This window comes from Mya arenaria, chromosome 8 (assembly GCF_026914265.1).
Source record: "Mya arenaria isolate MELC-2E11 chromosome 8, ASM2691426v1".
In the NCBI taxonomy this organism is placed as follows: Eukaryota; Metazoa; Mollusca; class Bivalvia; order Myida; family Myidae; genus Mya; species Mya arenaria.
Window position 1 is genome coordinate 17,890,133 of NC_069129.1, and position 23,030 is coordinate 17,913,162.

At 35.1% G+C, this 23,030-nt stretch overlaps 1 protein-coding gene across 1 annotated transcript; it reads right to left on the minus strand.

Annotated features, from left to right (window-relative positions):
- Positions 1 to 90: 90 nt before the first annotated feature.
- Positions 91 to 18,216, minus strand: LOC128245127 (monocarboxylate transporter 12-like). The gene is made up of 7 exons (XM_052963368.1): positions 17,940 to 18,216; positions 8,848 to 9,127; positions 8,516 to 8,659; positions 5,413 to 5,556; positions 4,908 to 5,043; positions 3,677 to 4,398; positions 91 to 3,142 (listed from the first exon to the last, which is right to left on the minus strand). The coding sequence occupies exons 2-7, from the start codon at positions 8,912 to 8,914 to the stop codon at positions 2,778 to 2,780; spliced, it is 1,578 nt and encodes a 525-aa protein (XP_052819328.1). The 5' UTR covers positions 8,915 to 9,127; positions 17,940 to 18,216; the 3' UTR covers positions 91 to 2,777.
- Positions 18,217 to 23,030: the final 4,814 nt, after the last annotated feature.

A 23,030-nucleotide genomic window follows, 5' to 3' on the forward strand; every position in this document is an offset into this window, starting at 1 on the left:
GCCTTTAATTCTGAATTCGACTCGACTTCACAGTGTCCGTGAGTATCCACGACAATACCTGGGATTATAAAGTAACCAATCAAAAACAACTGCAATAATATATCAATGTATTTGATCCATATAAACTGTTAAATTACAGTAATTCACATATATTTAGCTTAGAGATTCTGTCAAAATATATGTATATCTGTCTCGTATGTATATGATACATGTAAGTCGTCTTACCATAACCAGAGTGAGAAAGACACTGTTATACTTAATGTAAAAAGAAATATCACTAAAATAATTGACACTACATACAATTACACCATTTTATCAGCCCTGTAAAGGGACTAGACACCAGATGGGCCCCAAATCGACAAATACAGTAATTCTTTAAACAAGTCTAGAATTGTAAATGCGACCTAGAAAGAGGCCGATAATATATGAATCTACACAATTAAAGGAATAAACGCAACACTCATGTAAAAAAGCGCATAATGGATACTCAGTTTAAATAATATCTTTATGGGTATACAGACAAATAGGCCGACGCTACTTTTAAACTTATTACGATTTACGTGGACGACAACCCCAGTGAATTTCGAATTGGAAAACTGCGCAAAAAGTGCATGTGTCGTAAGTGATGTGATACATAATTAAGAAACAATCAATGTGTTGTACACAATAGTGTCAATTTTATGTAAGTTATTGACATGTTTTTCTTTTTTTTCTTGCAAATTTATCATCTGGCGTTTAGTACCTTTAAAAACCATTTGCCATTGCACAGTCATTTCAAACTTAAAATGAATGAATATGTCCAATGGATCGGACAAGAAAACATATGATGATTCTGCTTTAAAAATACTTTGGCAAGTTGGTATAACCTTCGTATGGAAGCGTATGTGGAATATCCTGATATTGTCTACCATTCGGAACTCCTCGGCCATTTTCCATCGAAAACAACCTTGGATGTATGCCGGTACATTAGTAGAAGTAGTTCGTAAAATTTTGAATAATATAATTAATTTAATTGAAGAGTTTTAACGTGTATGTATGTTGTATATTTAAGTTTAAATCGATTGCCAGTTAAGCGTTTTCTTTAAATATAAAAATCTGCGATCTAATTTTTAGTAAGCAGTCTTATATATCTGGTTTCCATGGATTTTCGCAAAAATGGCTCGTTCCAAGACAAAAAAATAAAAAAAGTTGTCAAAACGTTCAATCTGTGAGAGTGCAGCTTTAAATACAACAAAACCAATACCTCACAATATGGAAAACGAACTGCGAATCACCATTGCGTACTTGACACAGAAAAGTTAACAACGTAAAATTTAACAATGATGAGGTTAACAACGTTGTTAACTTAAATATATTTTTTTAACAAAGGCTTAAAGTTATCTATGAACAATAATATTATACAACTTGACATGTAAGTAAAAAAGCACTGTTTAAAACCGAATCATATTTCAATAATGTATACTATACATGTATAAATGTATTCATATATATGTAGTGTAACAATAAAACAAATCATATGTACATAAAGCTTTAAAATATAAAACATGTAAATTAATCAAAATAAAAAACGGCAATAAAGAAAAACTTTCAAGGCAAGCATAGCTTGAAATGTTTAATATGGAATATATTTAAAAATATATATACTACCTTTCTTCACAGTTTAGTCTCATGACTGCTATACACATTACAATGTAATGATTTTAAAACAAGTTCTTATTTGCAAACTGTTATTTATGCACCATAAATTGTAAAATTATAAATAATGTCATGAAGTCAGAAATATACATATATTATCGTATAGCATATGGACTCGCATACAATATATTCTTCCTTAAAACGTATTCCAACAACAGAAAAGAAAGGCCGCAATGCGACGACTCCAGGCCCCAATATCACGAAAATACTTAAGTAAAATCTCAACCTCAGTCTCAACTCACATTACTACATAACATCAAAAGTCATTAAAAACCATTATGTTTTAATTACATCTTTTAAAACTGCATTCATTTTCATAGAAAATTATGATTAAGGTCTTTGGTCAAGATTGCAAGAGAAAAATATTCTAAAGCCAAAATTTTCATACATTTCATTGTTTTTTAACATTTACTCAAGTATAGTTTTCCAAAATATTTTTACCAATTCAACCTATGAGCAAATGCGTTTTCAACACGTATAAACAAATATAAGATTTTAATCATACTATTCTTTTAATTGGTAAATTGAGTTGAGACTGAGAATAAGTTTTGACTAAGTGTTTTTATGATATTAGGGCTAGGTGTTCAATGATTGACAGAGGAACTTCAGCTTTCATTGTGAGATTGAAATTCAACCGTTTTTCAGTAAAAGTGACCTTGACCCCAGGGCCCCAAACACAATCCCATGAAAGGTCTCCATACATATTCTTACATACCAAGTTAAGTCAAGATATGCTAACCCTTAATCAAGTTATTCAGTTTTAACCATTTTTTTTTATTTCAGTTTTAGTGGCCTTGACCACAGGGGCTCCAAACGCAAGCATATGAAAGGTCTCCATAACTCTTCCTAAATACCAAGTTTAGTGAAGATATGTCAACCATAACTAAAGTTATTTAGTTTCAACCGTTTTTCTATATTTAGTAACAGTGACCTTGACCTTTATCCTATGGGCCCCAAACGCATTGTATCCATCTGCGTTTTGCATGATTTTAAATCATGATACGTCATAGCCTTGTGTAATAAGCAGAATGATAAGATTTCAATAACAACCTTAACAGCCTATGTGTATCCCTAATTGGTCCTTAAACGTCATCGAGGCCAATCGTCGGTGCGGCCGCGCGGTCGGGGCTGCTTGGCGGTGGATGGTTGCTGTCGTATGGCCGATATATCCGGCTTATTCTACCAGAAGTCAGCTTTAATTCTACATCCTCCTCCATCAGTGACTCCCGGTCATCCGCGTCCTCTGGTAGCCCGGATCTTGATCGGATACGGAGCGGCACTGCATCCAAGGCTGCTCTCTCCGTCGCCTCTGCCTCCCTTAACCTTCGCCGCTTCATGGACCGCTTGATGCACGGCTCCAACATGACGGTAAAGGCGGACAGGAGCAGCAGACATCCGGTTAGTACGAAAGACATGTTCCAGTTTCCGGTTCTGTCCTGCAGCCAACCTAAACGAATGAATATGATGGATAGTAGATTCTTTTCAACAATAAAAAATCAGTTACTTACAAACAAATGGATGGGCTTTAATTATAAAATGTAAATTGACATGGATATCTGAATACATTTTATATCTACTCGTCTATATTAACGAACAAACAAAAACAACGAACTTATAAACATGTATGTTACCGACGCTACTGTTAATGCGTACAATATGGATTGAGGCGAAAAAGATAATAACACTAGCCTTCAGAAAGGTTTTTTGTTCATTAATAGCTACCTGACCCCAATGAAAAAAAGCGACAAAAACATCGGTTTTATGTTTGGTATCTGTTAATCATAGCAAATCATATATATATATGTATACACACTTTTTGTTTTGATCATTCAAGACAAATGGGTTTTACATAAAATGCATTGAAATTAAGAACCATTTTTGCCTAAACTTATATTGTACACCTGAAAGGCTCATATCTAAGATATCAGAAGGTGGGTTTTTCTCATGATAATCCGTACATATACAAGACGAAGTAACTCACCTATAGACGGCTGGCTTATAGCAGCCCCCATAGCCAGGAACAGGGACACGAGACCGAAGGCGGCGGTAAAGTCCTTCATCCCGACCACGTCGATAATCAACACTGAGATCAAAGACCAAAACGACCCGGGAAATGTCCCAATGATAGCTGCATATACAGCGAAGAAATAATAGCTCTTGAAAAACGGTGCCATGAAACAAAATATTGCAGCCACACCCATGTTAAATATAAACATATATCTTTTCTTGACGAATCCTTTGTCGGCGAACCACCCAAAGAATATCCTCGCTATCACCTCAAAGGCGCCCATAATGGACACGCCAAGGGCAATCTGGTCTCTGTTATAACCAAGCGCCTTCAGGTGAGCCGGAATTAGAATTAAGTTATTTCCGTATCCGTTCATGCAAAGCACAAATGCAACCACATACATGAGAAATCGTGGATTACATAATAAAGAAAATTTAAACATGTTATCAAAACTAGCTGGGCAACATGTTGATGGTTTTTCCTCTTCAATTCTATTCTCGTGTTGAGTAAACGAACTCTCGCCATTCAGAAGGCCTTTATGGTCAGACGTCCGGTTCCTTTTGAGCTGCTGGTGCCGCTTTTCCTGCACGATCAGGCGGGGCTGCCGGAATATACACGCCGCCGCGCACACGTGGAGCGCGAAGGCGCCCAGTATGAGAAACGTCCCCTGAAGCCCGTACTCTCTTATAAGGAACCTGCAATAAAGAGGATTGACAGTTATAATAGAAATAAAAGGCGGCATAATAATAATAATTATTGGAGGAAAAAAAATATTATTATTATTATTATTATTATTATTATTATTATTATTATTATTATTATTATCATTATTATGATCATTATTATGATCATTATTATCATAATAATAATAATAATAATAATAATAATAATAATAATAATAATAATAATTTATGATTGGAACATGCTCATTAATTACAAAAATCTTAATATAATTTTCAACCAAAAATTCCATGATTTTTTTCCTCCAATAATTATTTAATTATTATTATTATGCCGCCTTTTATTTCTATTATAACTGTTTTAATTGTCATTACAAAATCGCAAAATACCTCGAAATAGTGCCAAAATACTCCAGATATTACTTGTTTTTATATGAATTATTTCAAGGAATAAAAAGTGATACTTATGAAAATCGTGTTTTGGGAGATAAAAAATAAAATAATTATTTATTTCGCAAACTCACTGGTATAAAAAAGGGAACACGAGAGCTCCAATGCCACTTGCGGACACGGTGATGCCGTTAGCCAGCGCCCGCCGCTCCTCGAAGTAAAAACTGATGATCGTGGAGCAAGGAGAAAACGACAGCCCGTACCCGAGACCTGAACATGAAAACAATAATATTAACTCGACCAGGCTAATCCTTCGAGCGAACAAAATTCGAGCTTAGCAGAAATTTAATTGCAAGACAATACTCTGAATACATAGTCCGAAGTAAAGGAACATTTTACAGTAGTTTATACTGGGCACATATTTCGAGAAAATGAAACAAGAACTGACCAGCAGCATGTCTTAAATCGCCATCAATATAACTCCACAAGAGATCTGAACTTACTGACTCGATTTTGCTTGCGCGAAGTTCTGAAGGGTCCTGATTTCCGAAATTGTATTTAAAGAATATTTATATATCATACAACGGGATGCATATTTAAGATATGATTTTAATCAGATTGGCTCTACACGTAACCTACCTGCACACAGTCCGAATGAGATGTACATGTAGTTAATACTGGGCACGAAACCCGAGGAGATGAAGCCAGCCCCGATCAGCAGCCCGCCTATAAACGCTACCGTCCGGAACGAGAACCGCCTGCTTAACAGGTTGGCGATCGGACCTGCATAGAAGAAGAGATATAACAGTTGTAGTGTTGGGAATAGGACAGAAAAATTACTATCGGTAATCGACTTATGAAACCGATCAATGATCGATTATTAATCGATTTAATCATTTTTTTAATTATCTTTGGTCATCATATTTAAGGCATACAGATACAGTACATGAACCAGTTTTAGGCAGCAATGTTCCCTTACAATAGTGTTTGTACATTTCTTTGTATAGATTACATTATTTATTCAGAACGCAATTATCCTTTAGTGCTTACAAGTAACTACTAGTATTACAGAACGTGAGACCACAGGCTCTAATTTTTACCTCACATTTAGTGGTGTATAATTATATGCGCAAGAGAAATACAAAAAAAGATATCAATTTCTTTTTAATAATTAGTCAGTAACAAGTACAATACGCAGGTGAATATTCTAAATGTTTACAATGAGATATCCTTTCAGAAAACTGCGATGACTAAATTCTTACTTGATGAGAAGTAAACGGTTAAATGTTTTAAAAATCAATTTTAAACCTCATACATGTGAAGTTGAGAACCAATTAATCCTTTAGCAGTTAAATTACAAAGAAAATGTGTAATAAGGTACTGTAGTGCCTTACTGACTTCACAAGAATATGACTAGATAACTTAACATAGTAACACCTTAACATTTCAACATTAAGTAGCGTTAACCAGACACAAAACATATTTGCAAACCAAAATCTTTACTGGTAGTCGGTAGCGGTTACGTCCCTTGTATCTATAACCGATTGTTTAAATCACTATCGAATGTCGCCGACGTAAGCCTTTCCGATAAATAATAAATTATAATCGATCATCGGCACAGCACTAAACTGTTGTACAAGGGTGATTCATATCACAGTGGCTTAATGACAAGAGCTTTTAAAATTCATAATAAACCAGTTCAACTAGCAAAAAATATTATTATATTAACCCATTTCCGATGGTTCCCATTCTTTCGCCGCTTTTGCTAATTGATGAAACCGAGTGGGTCTGGCTAAATCTTGGACTGGCACCGGATTTTTAATCTCAAACATTTTTTGAAAAAAAAATAAAAAAAAATCTTATAATTCTAAACTAAATATTATTATACCAAAAATGTGAAAAAAAATATTGAAAAATATATTTTTAATAAATATGCACGTTTTTCTGTATGTAAATTTTTAATATTTTATTTTTCTCATTTTCGGTATTATAATTTTTTTGATTTAAAAAAAAAATGTTTGATTTAGAAAATCCAGTGCAAGTGAGTTCTTGTGATAATTCGCATTTTAAAGCATTTTCGTCGTTGACTGTTTCTCTCGACAAGGATACCGGTGTAAACCACAGGCGGCAGTTGCGTCAACATGACAAACGCTAAGGCAACCCCCCCCCCCTTAATAAAAACAGTCATTTCTTTTCAAGACAAAAATTTATTGAAACATGATCATCTTTCAAAAAACCCTAATAATATATATAATTATATATATCAAAAATTGCAAGAAATAAAATCCCATTATTTATATTGATTTTTAAGGATGAGGGTGTGGCCATATGTTGGGTCATGTCAACGCAACTGCCGCCTGTGGTTTGTACATTACGAGCCACTTTATCCAGCTAGGTTTATTGTTAGTAGCCTACGAAGAAGTTATATTTTTCAACGGGAATTCGTCTTTGTTCACATTTGCGCCGGGCGAACATTTTTCACTTAGTTCATGTTACAGTATTTTTGAAATCTGTCAAATCTTATTTTATTTTTCAGGCAATGTATTATATTGATGATATACACGTTCAAGTATGTTTTAAAGTGAAATTGAACTTATTTATTATGACTTTTATGAGCTCTAGTCACTAGCAACTCTGCTTCCTTCCAGTGGAATGAGAGAAGTATACGTGTTCGCATCTCAGTTAAGACGTTTTAGGCAAATACACAGGGGTACCTACTCACGGCCTCTTGAAGTGGACGACAATATTGGACAGCTTTCGTTACAATCGAGCACAACAGAATCAGGGGCGGCTCCAGGAATTATTGACGTTAGAGGGGGCGTTACCTCAGAACCAAAAGTATATGGCATAAACCATTCGCATGGGGGTGGGGGGGGGGGGGGGTGAGGTTATTTCTTAAAAAAAATCTAACAATTTGAACTCGGAAAAGGTGCTTTATTAGCGTATTTTATTACTTTTGTGTCTCCCATATTAAAATCAATAGAGAACTTTGGCGATTTTACCTCTAAGACCGGTTGTGGGAAGTTGTATAAACTAAGCCTAAGATTGAACTTAAGTGAAAAACGAGGCTGGTGGGACTCGAACACAGCAGGGGCGGAGACCTTTACCATTTTCACTTTTATAGTTTTAAATCCGTTATTTGGATTAACAAATTATAAGTACAGGTATTATTTCTCTTTTTCGCTTACAAATGTTGTTATTAATTTGGGTTCCAGAGGCTTTTTAATAGTTACCCGTCTAGTTTTCCTTTATATCAAACCTGATTATAGTTGGCTCGAAACTGCAAATGCTACACATTTAATTACTAACAAGAGGAAGAGCTGGAAACAAACAATGATCTTTACTGGTTTACAAAAAGGAGAAATGCTTATCTACCGACGTGAGTTCAACCATTCGCAACTCCTCGGCTATGTATAACGAAAACAACCTCGGATGTATTTGGTTGACATTCTCAAAAAGAGGTACGTTTAAGTTCGCTGCAAGTAGATCGCGTAGTGATTCTATTTCGCAGTTACATTTTATGACTGAACTCTTGGGAATCTTAAATTTGTTTGCAATAAAACACTTCACTGGCAATTAATTTAAACCTAGACCAATAAATACAACTCTTAAACACTGCATTCAATTAATGATATAATTAAAAAAATGATGCACCGGCAAACATCCGAGTTTGTTTTCGATAAAATGGCCGAGGAGTTCGGAATGAAATTCAACTTAAAACAATACTTCACACTAGGATTACCGAGGCCGAGCATCATGAGGAGGCACGTGCTCCCGATCCAGGCGGTGTTTCCGGATCCGGATCCGTAGAAGTCGACCAACTCTGTATACAGGATGCCATACGCCTTGATCCCGCCCACCACGAACAGGTACATCAGGAAGCAGCCTGTATGATAGACGCTTGGTTAGGGTATACACTACAGTATGTTGTTCACCTTTATCTAGCATCCGGGAACAGGCGAGGCTAGAGTTTATACTGCTTATTTACATTCACTGATTTCACGAAGGCGATAACCCAAATATCATTATTATTACATTACATTAGTACATGTGATAAACTAATCTAAATTTCACCTGCTAGAATTGCCCAAGCGAATCCTCGATCAATATCTGGGTCTTTACGGCGCTCTGTGTCAGCCATAGTGGTCTGTGTATTGTGGCGTCTGTTGTATGATTCGATGACAACCCCTTTCTCGTGTTCGCCGTATTAAGGGATCTTATGAACCCGCCTGTACTGGTTGTGCAATTCCAACTTCCAGTCTACGGTCGTCAACGGACGGATCCACTTACTAAGACTTTCCGTGTCAGCGATCCATGTCCACTTCCGCTTCCGGTTTTGTAACAGGAGTCATTCCTAAAAACATGTTGAACTATAAGTATTTAATGTGTAGTACTGATAAAAATACATTGATAAAGCTAGCACTCTTTGCAAAAATAATAATGCTGAATTTTATTTGAATTATCTACCTTGACTTTATTCTAAAAATTCTTTTCATGATATGCTGATATGTTTGTTTGTTTGTTTTTTGCTGTTCATCTTCATATTTCTATTTTTCTTGCTGTTTTATGTTTTTGATACATGTTTTGTTACCTCTCATGCCCATGTGGGCAAAGAGTATAAATAAAACTTGAAAAACTTGAAATACGTGCGTTCTTTTCGGCCTACATTAGCAAATAATGGTTACATGGAAACGTGATCTGTGTGTACCAGAGTAATTCACTCGAGTACTTAAATGTCACAATAGACAGATCCATTCGTCCAAGTGCAGACAGTCAAAGCCGTTGAGGAAGTTGCAAAAAAGATAATATTACAAATTTAGCATATAAATGCTCGTAAATGCAGTATGTTTTTGTCATATTTTATCCATTTCACGCCTATTAAATTTAAAGAATAAACCTAATGATAAGAAACTTCAGACATGGAATGTTTAGTTTCCTTAAAGATCCCCCAACAGGCGACTATGAATTAATTGCTAGATTTCCATCTCCGCCCGCCCCCTCTCTTTTCCGCCGCCCCATAAATTTTAAATTTATTGACTCAAATAAAAATGTTGAACTAGGGTATTTGCGTGCCGGTCCGGTACTGTCCGGGAATGTCGTTTATCCATACCTACGGTGTCGATATATATTATTCACATGTAAAACAAACGACAAGTGTTACCACATTCGGAACTCCTCGGCCATTTTATCGAAAACAACCTCGGATGTATGCCGGTACATCAGTTGAAGTAGTCCGTAATTTTTTGAATAATATCATTAATTAAATGTAGTGTTTAAGAGTTGTATTCATTGCTCTCAGTTTAAATTGATTGCCAGTGAAGTGTATTATTGCAAACATGATTAAGATTCCCAAGAGTTAAGTCATAAAGTTTAAAAACTAATTCAGATTACTACGCGATCTATTTGCAGCGGACTTAAACGTACCACTTTTTTGAGTATGTAAACCGTCCAAATACATCCGAGGTTGTTTTTGAAAATAATGGCCGAGGAGCTCCGAATGGTGTTACCAGTGTGTGTATACCACGTGATAAATTGCGTCATAAATACGTCGGAAGGCAATATTTTGCTTTCAAAAAAGACTTTTAACAAACATATTTTAACAATTTCTTTACCATTTTAAATGAAACATAGGGCAGTCTACGCTGCTTACGGTGCCCTGCCTTCTATCTTTTACCAGATTTTGATTGAGAGTTTAGTTTCTTTAAACACTTCCAACAAACCTTTTCACAATACGGCCGTCTGACGGAGCACTGTCGAAACATTATTTTCAGAGGCGGTAATCACGTGGTACATTGTTTTGATACCAAGCACTAAAAATGGCAGCGCCCAGTGAGACGGTATGTATTTTTGTTTATTTTCTCTCCATAATTAAACAATAAATTTCCTAACATCAACCATGTTCCAACGCCAAATTTTACCTGTAATATGGTACCTGGAAATGTTTTTTTAATGTATACTTAATGCGCCTTTGGTCTTGTATGACTTCCCACAATGTCGGCATAACATATTCTGCAACAATATAAAAAATACATAGTGCTTGGTTCGAATAATATTTCGTAAGCGCTTGGTTCGAAAAATGGTTGTAGCGTTATATCCACAAAATGCGTACGTTGCTATGGAAACATAACTTAGGGCATATCGATAGGTGTACGTGCAATATTTATGAATAGTTATGTAAACGAAATTGCGTAAATAACGGACGAAATTTTGAAAAATGGACAGTTCATGCTTGGTTCAAAGACTTCCGCAGCACATTTCGCCTCGATTGAAAACTTGTGACACGCATTCCAAGTAAACTACAGAACTGTCTGACAAAATGAAGGTACCATATTACAGAGAGAATTGGGCGCTGGAACATGGTCGATGTTTGGAAGTTTAATTGTTTAATTATGGAGAGAAAATATACGAAAATACATACCGTCTCACTGGGCGCAGCCATTTTTTAGTCCTTGGTATCAAAACAATTTATCAGGTGATTACCGCCTCTGATTTTGGAAACAGGTTTGTCTAAGTGTTTGGTGAAACTAATGACTTTATTAAATTTCGGTAATAAAACAAATGCGGGGCTCTTTAAGCGGCATAGACTGCCCTCTGTTTCATTTAAAATGGTGTTGTAAAAGAAAAGTTTTCTTTGATTTAAGATTTCATTTTAAGCTAAATGTTGCCTTCCGACGTAGCATATAATTATGACGTAATTTATCACGTGGTATACACACACTGGTTACGATCGAGTCCGTGATTTGTCTAGAAAAACATGTATATATATATATGGTCCCTTATGCAATAAGAAAGAGCATGAATACATGCATTCGGAGCTCCTCGGCCATTTTATCGAAAACAACCTTGTTGTTTTCGATAAAATGGCCGAGGAGTTCCGAATGGAATACATGTTCAACGGTTAAACAGTGATCTAAGAAAACTCATAAAAAATCAAATGTCACCCCGCCCCCATCTAAAAAATGGATGAAAATCTAGCAATTAATTTATATTGGCCTAAGGAACATGTTTCATATCTACCCTAACGATTTGATATGCACGTCGCGTAAGAATCTGAAGCTCATGTATATGAATACATGTATGTATGATGCACCAACATGTCTAGTATGATTTCTTCCACTATTAAGCTGAAATAGCTTGTCAATGAATTAAGGTTTTAATTAAAATTTAAATTACCGCATTTAAGATTGTGTTCTATTTAATTCTTTGTTTGCTTTCTTGTTTGTCTTTCATGCATGATGGAATTGTTGTCGTCATGACAAAATGGTGAACATTAATTAAAAAGACATTCAATTTTTAACTGTTTTTTTTTTAAATTATGTTCACCAGCTTTTCCTTCCTAACGACAACAATTTTAATACTTGGGTACATCGTCATAGAATATAAATATATTTATATAACGTGAATTCAACATGTCAAATAATACAGATCCGATACATGCAATGTCTATATGAATATGAATAATTGTCCACGCGTGAAAAAATAATATGCAAATGATAAAACATGAGGATGAGCTGATATAAACTAATCACTATATGTAATGGAAGTTCTATGTTTAAGCGCTTCTTTAATATGTTTGGATCATTTAAATACAGTATTTGTGTTGTCAGACTTTAGATGATAATCATGTAAAAGATCAGGGGTGGTATACTTAGTTGGATCTAAGAACGATGTAGCTAATCGGATTGCGTTATTTAAATAACATGACATGTACAGTGAATGAGGGCAATGATGTATGATCTTAAGATTGACTTAAATTGCATATTATATACCACTCCAGGACAAGCAATTGACAAAATAATTAAAATACAAATACAATACTACATGCTTATTTCTGCATATATCCCTTCTTAAGTAAACACATGTTTAGAGATATAAACAAAAAGGTAAAACCATTTAGAAATCAATAAGCCGGTGGGGTTTTTTGAGTAACAAAAATAATTTCAGCCATTAGATAACTTATCATTTATTCGGAGGTCTATATTCAAATTTATCTTTAGTCTGGCTGTGCAAGATTTGCCGGATTATTTTGCAGATATATATATTCAAATAAACAATAACATTTTCTAACATCATCCCATTTCCGTGATTGCAAGCAAACTTTGAAGCAAACTTTGAAAACAAATCAATATCGTTATCATGCGCGGTGAACGGTGGATATTTTAATGTTGATTGCGAGATTTCATACCTTTTAGCTATTAGTTATGTATTGTCCAACGTTGCAAATCCATAGGACATGTCAAACTCGTATGGGTGAAGGGAAAACAAACACATATCTTTGAATGAAAAGTGGGCAATTTATATTTAAAATGCTATAACATGATGTTGTACAAATCATTGAGATAAACTCTCACATTCCCACAATTGCATGCAGATTTCGGTGGATAATCGACATTTCAACTTCACGAAATAGCATATCTGGGTGGACAAATTCGAAATAACAAACCTTCCGAAATAGCATATCTGGGTGGTCAAATTCGAAATAACAAACCTTCCGAAATAGCATATCTGGGTGGTCAAATTCGAAATAACAAACCTTCCGAAATAGCATATCTGGGTGGACAAATTCGAAATAACAAACCTTCCGAAATAGCATATCTGGGTGGACAAATTCGAAATAACAAACCTTCCGAAATAGCATATCTGGGTGGACAAATTCGAAATAACAAACCTTCCGAAATAGCATATCTGGGTGGACAAATTCGAAATAACAAACCTTCCGAAATAGCATATCTGGGTGGACAAATCCGACATTATAAAACTCCCGAAATAGCATACTAGTATTTGAATGGACAAATCCGAAATTACAAACTCCCGAAAAAGCATATCTTGGTGGTCAAATCCGAAATTACAAACTCCCGAAAAAGCATGGGTGGACAAAGTAGACACTATAAAACTCCCTAAATGGCATATCTTGGTGGACAAATTCGACATTACAAACTCCCGAAATAGCATATCTTGGTCATAACGAATTCCCGAAGTAGCATATCTGAGTGGACAAATCCGCCTATACATGACGTGCACACATGCAGTTCCAGATCTTCCGGCATGGAAGTGTATGTAGGACAGAATACAATAAACACAATGCGTTGATTGATAATGGGCATTTATTTGAAATGCCATAAAATAAAAGTCAACAAGAATAAGTTGACAAGTGTTACGTTATGTATCCCGTAATACAATATCTGGGTGGGTAAACTGCCAAAGGCAAGCTGATGATGATGGCTAGTGGGTGATATGGAAGCGTAAAACGTATATACTGATGATAATATACCATGTAGTATGGAAGCGTATATAGTATTTACTGGTGATGATCTATCATGTAGTATGGAAGCGTATAATGTATTTACTGGTTAGGATCTATCATGTAGTATGAAAGCGTGTATAGTATTTACTGATGATTATCTATCCTGTAGTATGGAGTCGTATATAGTATATACTGACGATGTTCCATCATGTAGTATGGAAGCGTGTATAGTATTTACTTATGATGTTCTATCATATAGTATGGAAGCGTGTATAGTATATACTGACGATTTTCTATCCTGTAGTATGGAAGCGTGTATAGTATATACTGACGATGTTCTATCATGTAGTATGGAAGCGTGTATAGTATATACTGATGATGATCGATCAAGTAGTATAGAGGCGTTTATTATATATGCTGATGTGATCATGTATTTATATTTGTCAACATGACGAATAAGAACACGACATGCATCCAAAGTTATGTCGAACTTCGTCCTTACTTTGAGAATACGACAACTTACCACCAATCGACAAAACTATAAAAAACGCTATATGTCGTCACTATTATTGCGACGTCGTTTGACATGATTTGTCGACAAATTTCATGTCACTATATTCAGTAAACAAGTACACAAGACTACCGTTTTCCAGTGCTTTGGTTTCACCATATTGTTTATAAAAAGATATGAACAATTAAAGTCCTACCACCTTTCTCATCTGCTTTTTTAACAAAATTGAATATTGTGACAATATCAATCCCTACCACACAATTACAAAACGGTGCATTAATGGAATGATTCTAGCGTTCTGCAGTTACAATATTGACAGTCTACAGAATAATCTAAAAGATAATCACTGATTGTTTTAATTGTACACTTACAAGTTGTTAACAACATTTTGTATGAGTACTCACTGTTTTCATATGTAATTCTCGTGCAGCATAAAACAATTATGTAAATATTTGTTATAAATGTCTCCTTACCTCACGTCGGACTGAAAACATCAATTCCTAATTGAGTCCGATTGATATGTGCGAAGATGTTTGAAGAATAGTAAATCCATTACTATAAATTGTCTATAGAGAAGCCGTATTGATTGTCATTCAACAATAGAACTGTAAGTGGCCCTGATGCCATTAGCATTCAGACATTAATGGTTGCTTGAGGGAAGAAGAAAATTAAGTCTTTATTGGATTTTAATGACAAAATTTGGACATAAAACAAACCGCCATACTGCAGTGTACATCTAAGGTATAAACATATTATACAACCGCCCCCATAATGTCCGCACAATGCAGGGGCGGTTCCAGTAGTAGGCGGAAGATGGGCTACTTGGATGCATTTTTGGAGGTGCGTTCCTCGACCTAAACCGAAATTGCTTTATTTCGTTTGCTGAATTGTTTGCTTTATGTAATCGTTAGATGTAATGAAGTAAATTGTTAATAAATAAGAATGGGGGGAGTGGGTGTGGCGAACGAGCCCTTCTTATTCATTAAGAAATTTATTCAGGTCATCTAACTGAATTAGAATACTACCTCATTGGCTGATACATTCACAACGCAAAATCTGACGCAGGGAATGTGTATCGGATGATTGGCAGTAGGCGGACCTTTAAACACCCGCGAAAGGTGAAATTCTTAATGATTTAGTTTAGTACGTAATGATTGCCTTTCTGCAATTTCATTGGCTTAAAATGTAGGTTGTATTCTAAATGTGGTGAAAATGGCTTAAGGAAAATAAAAGGCTTTTTTTAGTCTGAAATTGTGCATTCTGAATTGTATCAATATTTTTTTCTTTCCAAGGCCTCAAATATTTATTAGGCTTCATGTAAGAACGTTATTGTCATTGTTGGGTAATGTATTGTAATTAGTATATTAGTAATACGCTTTTTAAACTACATATTAAACCACCCACACATTTTTAACCGACATACTTTAACAAGAGCTGTCGTAGGACAACGCGCTCATCTATAGATACGCCGCTTTGTCTTAGAAAAGAATACAGTAATGATGTAATATGGGTAATGTGCGTGCCAAAAGCAATAAAAATCAAATTAAAAAGTTAGCAAGAAACGCCGCTATGCGACAAAACCATTTTTTTTCATGATTAACTGAAGAACTTCAGCCTTTTGGGACCCAGTTTCAACTGGAGGTTTTCTAATTAAAGTAACAGTGACTTTGACCTTAGCCTTAAAGGCCTAGTTTAAGCCTTCTATAAGTGACCCCCCCCCCCCAATCGGGGTATAATACACAACCTCTGTTTATTGATCTTAATCTACTTGCCTTGATCCCTCTTATCAGATCTCCAATCTGAGTATCCTGCTGTGCAGTTTGGGAGTTTTCATTATAATACTGGACCCTAAATGGCCCTAAGCCTATAATCCAATATACAGGAAATTGTGTGACAACAGTGCAATTAGCAGACGATGCACAGCAGGGGATTATCATGCCAAACATTCCTTAAACTAGGCCTTTAACCCTCGGGGCCTCAAACGCAATCCCATGGAAGTCCTCCATAAACTCTTCCTACATACCAAGTTTGATCACAATATGTCAACCCTAACCAAAATTATTCAGCATCAAAAGGTTTTTAGTAAACAGTGACCTTGACCCTAGAGGTCCCAAATACAATCCCATGTAACGTCTCCATAAACTATTGCGATGTTTGGTCAAATGTCAAACCTAACTAAAATTATTCGATAATATAGGTGATTTTGACGCCGGCCTCCAGCAGGCCTGCCCGAGAAACACGTTATTCTAAAAACCAGGTTTCATTTTGTGGTTAAAAATATAAAAATGTGCCTGTCAAAGGCAATAAAAAATAAGTAAATACAAAATAGGCAAAAAGATATCGAGGGACATGATTTGTATTTATGGTCAATAATATTAAACCTTAGTTCCTAGGTCAATGAGGGGCCATAATTTGTATTTAGGATGATATGGACGTATGTTACCTCATTGTGTGAAGGTCCTGAACATCTATCTGTTCAGGGAATTGAAGGAAGGGTATTGGAGAAATAAGTGAAAATGCCTGCTTGCCCTAAAACTTAAACCGGACGCCGACGCCGTGCGAGAAGTAAAGCCTCCTTATTCTTCAAACAGTAGACCTAAAACGGTAGGGTCGGAGTTTATTTCGTAGGTAGGGTCGGGTAACCCGAACCAGAATTATTTTTAAGCCCAACAAACAACCCCATGTGTTCTTAATTACCGTGACTGACCAGTAACCCACTCCTTTCTCGCAAACATACATACAGACACGTATGCTTACGTTTCTACCTTCCTAACATCAATAAGTGCTTTTAATTCGCCCCTCGCCTAGTCCCCACCCCCTGAGACCAATGCTCCTTTGATTTGATAACAACGAACGTGGTGTTTTAAAAAGCGGGCCGTGTCTAGCCTCTTCAGCAATGTTTCAAGTATTTGGTATATCGGTTTATTTTGGCAAATATAGTTATGGAACAGAGTGAAATAGCACTGCAACACCAATAGATTACGTATGAATATACATTCTGAACAAATCCTATACACACTTTTATTGTATAGTGTATATGTCGTACGCAGGCCAAGTTAAGGTCAAATAATTAATTGCAGTAATGTTTACTATAAACCTTTGTGTGTATTTTATTTTGCTCACTCGTAATGGAATCTATAAACCAAACGATTGATGCTTTACAATGGTTTGACATATTTATATATATATACAGTAATCTTAATCAAAGAAGATAATAATCGCGGACTAAAACAATACAGCTGTTTGATATGTAGACCTAGATTTAAGGTTGATCACTAACAAAAGTTTATCTTAAGATCTTTGGTAGATTCTTAACTTAAATATGATCAGAATGCAACAAGGTATGTAGAATCAGTTCAAAGTACCGCCATTTTACACGTAGTGCACAAAGAGTGATAAAAAGAAATTTACCTGAATCAGTCTCAGTTAGCTTCAGCATGCACTATAAACACAGCATGTATGTTACAACATCATGTTATACTTCACAAGTATGGAGAATCTTTAACGAGTCGGTTCACTTCACTAGTTGCTAACTCGAGAATACATCCGCTTTCGATTATTTTTTATATATAAAGTCAATTAAAGTATAAAATCAAGGTTACGTGTATAAACACTTAACCTAATAGTGTTAGAAATGAGTGTATGTTCTCGTGGTCTGCATGTAGTGAATACTATACAGCATACCATTCATACAGAGCAATCGATCCGTGGTGAAAAAGCACCGCAACACTGAACAAAAGTAAGACGAGACTTTTCACAAGTTTACAAACAGCGTTCTGTAAGAGGAAACTGGTACAAGGACGTTATATATTCTGAAATGCCGGACAAAAATATTTGCATCATATAAAAAAAACCACTCGAAACTCGCTCAAGCAAGATAAGATAATGTGAATTGATACGTGTTATATTACATTTCTATTATATCTCAGGGTTTGAAATAGTTCCCCAAGACCGTGGGCCATGCTCCCATACATCGATTCAATCATGACCCATCCTAAACATCAGCGATGCAAGTTTTTTTGTTTGAGCGGATCTGGAGCTAATGCATTCGCTTATTTTAAGGTTTATTATTTCATTACGAACGAGCGATTCATTCGGAACTCCTCGGCCATTTTTTCAAAAACAACCTCGGATGTATATGGACGGTTTACATACTTAAAAAGTGGTACGTTTAAGTCCGCTGCAAATAGATCGCGTAGTAATCTTATTTAGTAGTTAAAAATTATGACTTAACTCTTGGGAATCGTAATTATGTTTGCAATAATACACTTCACTGGCAATCAATTTAAACTGAGAGCAATGAATACAACTCTTAAACACTACATTTAATTAATGCTTTTATTCAAAAAAATACGGACTACTTCAACAGATGTACCGGCATACATCCGAGGTTGTTTTTGAAAAAATGGCCGAGGAGTTCCGAATGCGAGCGATTTTGATTCCTTACTGTCACTCCCGCGAGAGGATGAATGCGCCAGCGTGTCCTAGATGTACGGGGATTGTTCTGGTCGAATGCTAAGTAATGTTAAGATAACACGATTTTAAGTATTGGAATACTTCAGTTTATTTCGTATTTTGGAATACATCAGTTTATACAATACTCCTTCTACTTCGATTTCTTCCAAGATAGATTGTTTTCTCACTACGTGTCCATATTTTGTTTATCATGCAGTGAAACGTTTATGCAAATCGTGACAATGTGTGTCCCATCGTCACCAAGTTGCGCACAACGAATGCGCCAACGCGTCCTATTACACCAATTCGGAAGTGCCTACTCATTGTTACATGCCTTATTTCTTTTAATCCACACATGGATGTAATCAAAGAATGATTATCTTAGGAGAAACGGAACTTTTTTCTAACGTTGTTTAATGTTTAATACATAGGTGGAGCTAAATTCTCCCCATATATGTGTTGGGGGTCGTGAAGCACTAGAAATCAGTGTTATTTGGGTTGCAAATTGGCCAATTGTCTTAGGAATTTATAGCGAATTTGTTTAGTAGTCTGTGACCTATACGCGGACTACTTTTGGTCAAAACGCCGGGTAAGGTAAGTACTTCAGAATATTTTAGCGGAGGAGGAGCTCCTATTATTGCAGTTTTTTCCGGTATTTTAAAGGCCTTGATTTGCTTACGGCATTTCAAGTTTCTTCGATCATTGAAAACAAAACAAAACTGCCAATTTTCTGCTATACAAGAATATTGAACTCTTTGATCAAAATCGGACAGGGTGTTTACTGGTTGTTCTTGTGTTGTTAAATAATCAAGTTTCATAGCTGATTGGAGTATGAAACATATACACAAATGTATGAATAAAACAGAAAATCGTTCTAAGGTGACGCCTCCGGCGGAGGACTAAATGGTCCGCTGGCACCAGGGAGGATTTTTAAAACAGATTTTTGAAGCATGTTCAGGCCAACCTTTCTTTCTAAACGTACACATTTATGTATCAATAATTACGCGGAAGTTATTTGAATTATGTTGCCGACAACTATTAAGTTGTATACCTCTTAAATACTTGGTTACAATAACTTGTCATATGTACACTTTAAAGATAAGTTCACTTCCTGCTATTGTACCAGGCAGATTTACAACAGTTTAGTTCCTGGCTTCAAGCAGATAAATAACAATGCGAACATTTATAGTGTTCACAAATCTTTTCAGTACATATTATTATTCCAAAAGCACATGGAATTTATTTAAAAAAGGTTTACGAACATCAAATAAAACAGTAAAATAATAGATAAATGTAAAAATAACTAATTATTTTGACATTACAAAATTAGATGTGGTAGGAATATTGATGTGGCCTCTGAATATAATTTTTTAGGTGTGACTTTTACTGCAAGTGGTTATTTTAGTAAAGCTAAAAATGTTGAGTTGAGTTGAATCAATCTTCGAAAAATATATTACCAGTTTTGTTCTATGGATGTGAAGAATGGGGCTATGGAAATACTTATATAATGGAAAAAGTACATTTTAAACATGTTCTGAATGTAAAAAGTAGAATACCAAAATGTATGGATAATGGAGAAACCGGTGTAAAACCACAGCAAATAGATATAGATACACAAATAAACACTTGTTGGTCAAAGCTAATAGCTCCTTCTAAAACAAAACTTCCAGTGTCTGAATATTATGTGATGCTTTGTAGATATATGTATCATAAAATAATAATAAACAATTAAATCCAGTCAATTCTATATTTGTTAAATGTGGTATGATTAACATTTGGAAAACTCATGGCTTTCCAAATACAATATGGCTTAAAACATCTGTTCAAATGAAGTTATTTGATTTATTAGTAAATAAGCGGTATTCTTCTTTATACACGTCAAGAAATGTTGTAGCTATAGATTGTTTTAAAAAACGTTTGGTTTTGACAACTATTGAGTTAAAGATGCACTCTTACTCCCAAATAAGATTTACCAAAATTAATAATATAGTTTTAGTATTCCAAAAAGGATGAATAAATGTCGAAAACAATGGTTCTTATGAAAGATACCGAGTTAAATTTGTAAGAAATGAGCATAAAACACGCTATCTCTACCTTATGAGACTATAGTAGACCATGTAAATCTTTTAGCATTCACCAATCATTTAATAATCATTGCGCTTTCTGCTATTAAATTCACGGTTACAATATTGTTATCAGTAGGTAATATTTTCCATAAATGCATTATTTAGTTAGTAGTTAATGGTTTATCAGTAATATTTTATGTTTGTTATACATGTGTATTTATTGATTTTGAATAAGAGTGTCACTTTAAAGCTCCTGCTAAGTTTTAAGACATTTAGTAAAGTTCAGAACAATAAATATTTGACTACCAATTGAAGCTGCTATAATAAACAGCTAAATGAAAGAAAATGTGAACTTTATGATAACAAAAATGTATTGGTGATACATTTCACTATGTACTTAAAATAAAACAAATTCCTTAAATATACTTTTGACAAATTCATTTTGAGAGATGTAACATATATTAATGTACTCCTCCCTTATTGTTTGACTTTATATATTATGTTTCAAGTAAGGTGTCGTACGTAATTATCTAAATACATGTATATCCCATAATGAACCTTTTTTTATATAAATTTTGATTATATAATATGTATAAAAATGTATGTTAAGTATATACAAGAATATCGATGGAAGCGATGGATGCTCCCCATACGCCCGTTTTCTATGAAAAGTCAGAACTTGTAATACAATGTGCTGGCAGAAGGTAAATTGTTGTAGCATTATTATACACAGTTGGAAAGATTCAGAACATGGGCAGGTTTGAGAAATAAATTTAAAGGTAGTTTACAAGAAATGAAATAAAAAAGCAGCAATTTAAATCCACAAATATTGAAGATATTGCGCGGACAAACTCCTGCTAAAATATGTAAGAAAAAAAAAGCGGAAAACATATGGTTCTGGATGGATTTGAACCGCTACCTTGAAATCCTCAAAAGATTTGTAGTCCTGTGCTTAACAACATAGGCCAAAGCATTAAAACTAAAGAGTTTCAAGTGGAGAAAGTATGCTACCTTAATATACATGATAGGATTATGGTGCTTGTGAACTTCACTTCCTCTCATTGCAATCTATCTAAGTACCAAGTTTTATTTCAATCCCATCAGTAGTTTTGAAGTTATGGCCCGGACAAGCACCAATTATGAAACAAGAGGGCCATGATGGCCCTAAAACGCTCACCCAAGGAAAAGGCCACAACTCTGTGATAAAGCATTAATAAAAATGTTGCAATTTAAACATATATTTACTGATGACGATGCCTTGTTTTATATTTGTAAAGGTCATGTTATGAAGCTACCTGTAAATTGAATTTGGCCTGGTGGTTTCAGAGATTTTTTTAAAGCAAAACAGTAAGTCGGCCATTTTGTTGTTGTTGTTGATCAATCTCAATGCCTTGTTGTATTTTTGTAGAGGGTCATGCAATGAAGCTTCCTGTAAAGTTTCAGTGAATTTGGCCTGGTAGTTTCAGAGGAGATGTTTTTTGTAAAGCAAAACAGGAAGTCAGCCAATTTGTTGTTGTTGCTGTTGTTGCTGTTGCTGATCAATCGTGACCCCATGCTATATTTTGTAGAGGGTCACCCCAGGAAGCTTCCTGTAAAGTTTCATTGAATTTGGAGTGGTAGTTTCATAAGAGATGATTTTTTTAAAGCAAAACAGGAAGTCAGCCATGTTGTTGTTGTTGTTGTTGTTGATGATGATGATCAATCGTAACCCATTGTTGCATTTTTGTACAGGGTCACCCAAGGAAGCTTCCTGTAAAGTTTCATTTAATTTGAACTGGTAGTTTCAGAAGAGATGTTTTTTTTAAAGCAAAACAGGAAGGTGGCCATTTTGTTGTTGTTGTTGATCAATCGTGACCCCATGTTGTATTTTTGTAGAGGGTTACCAAAGGAAGCTTCCTGTAAAGTTTCATTGAATTTGGCCAGGTACTTTTAGATGAGATGTTTTTTTAAGCAATTGTTGACGGACGGACGGACGGACGGA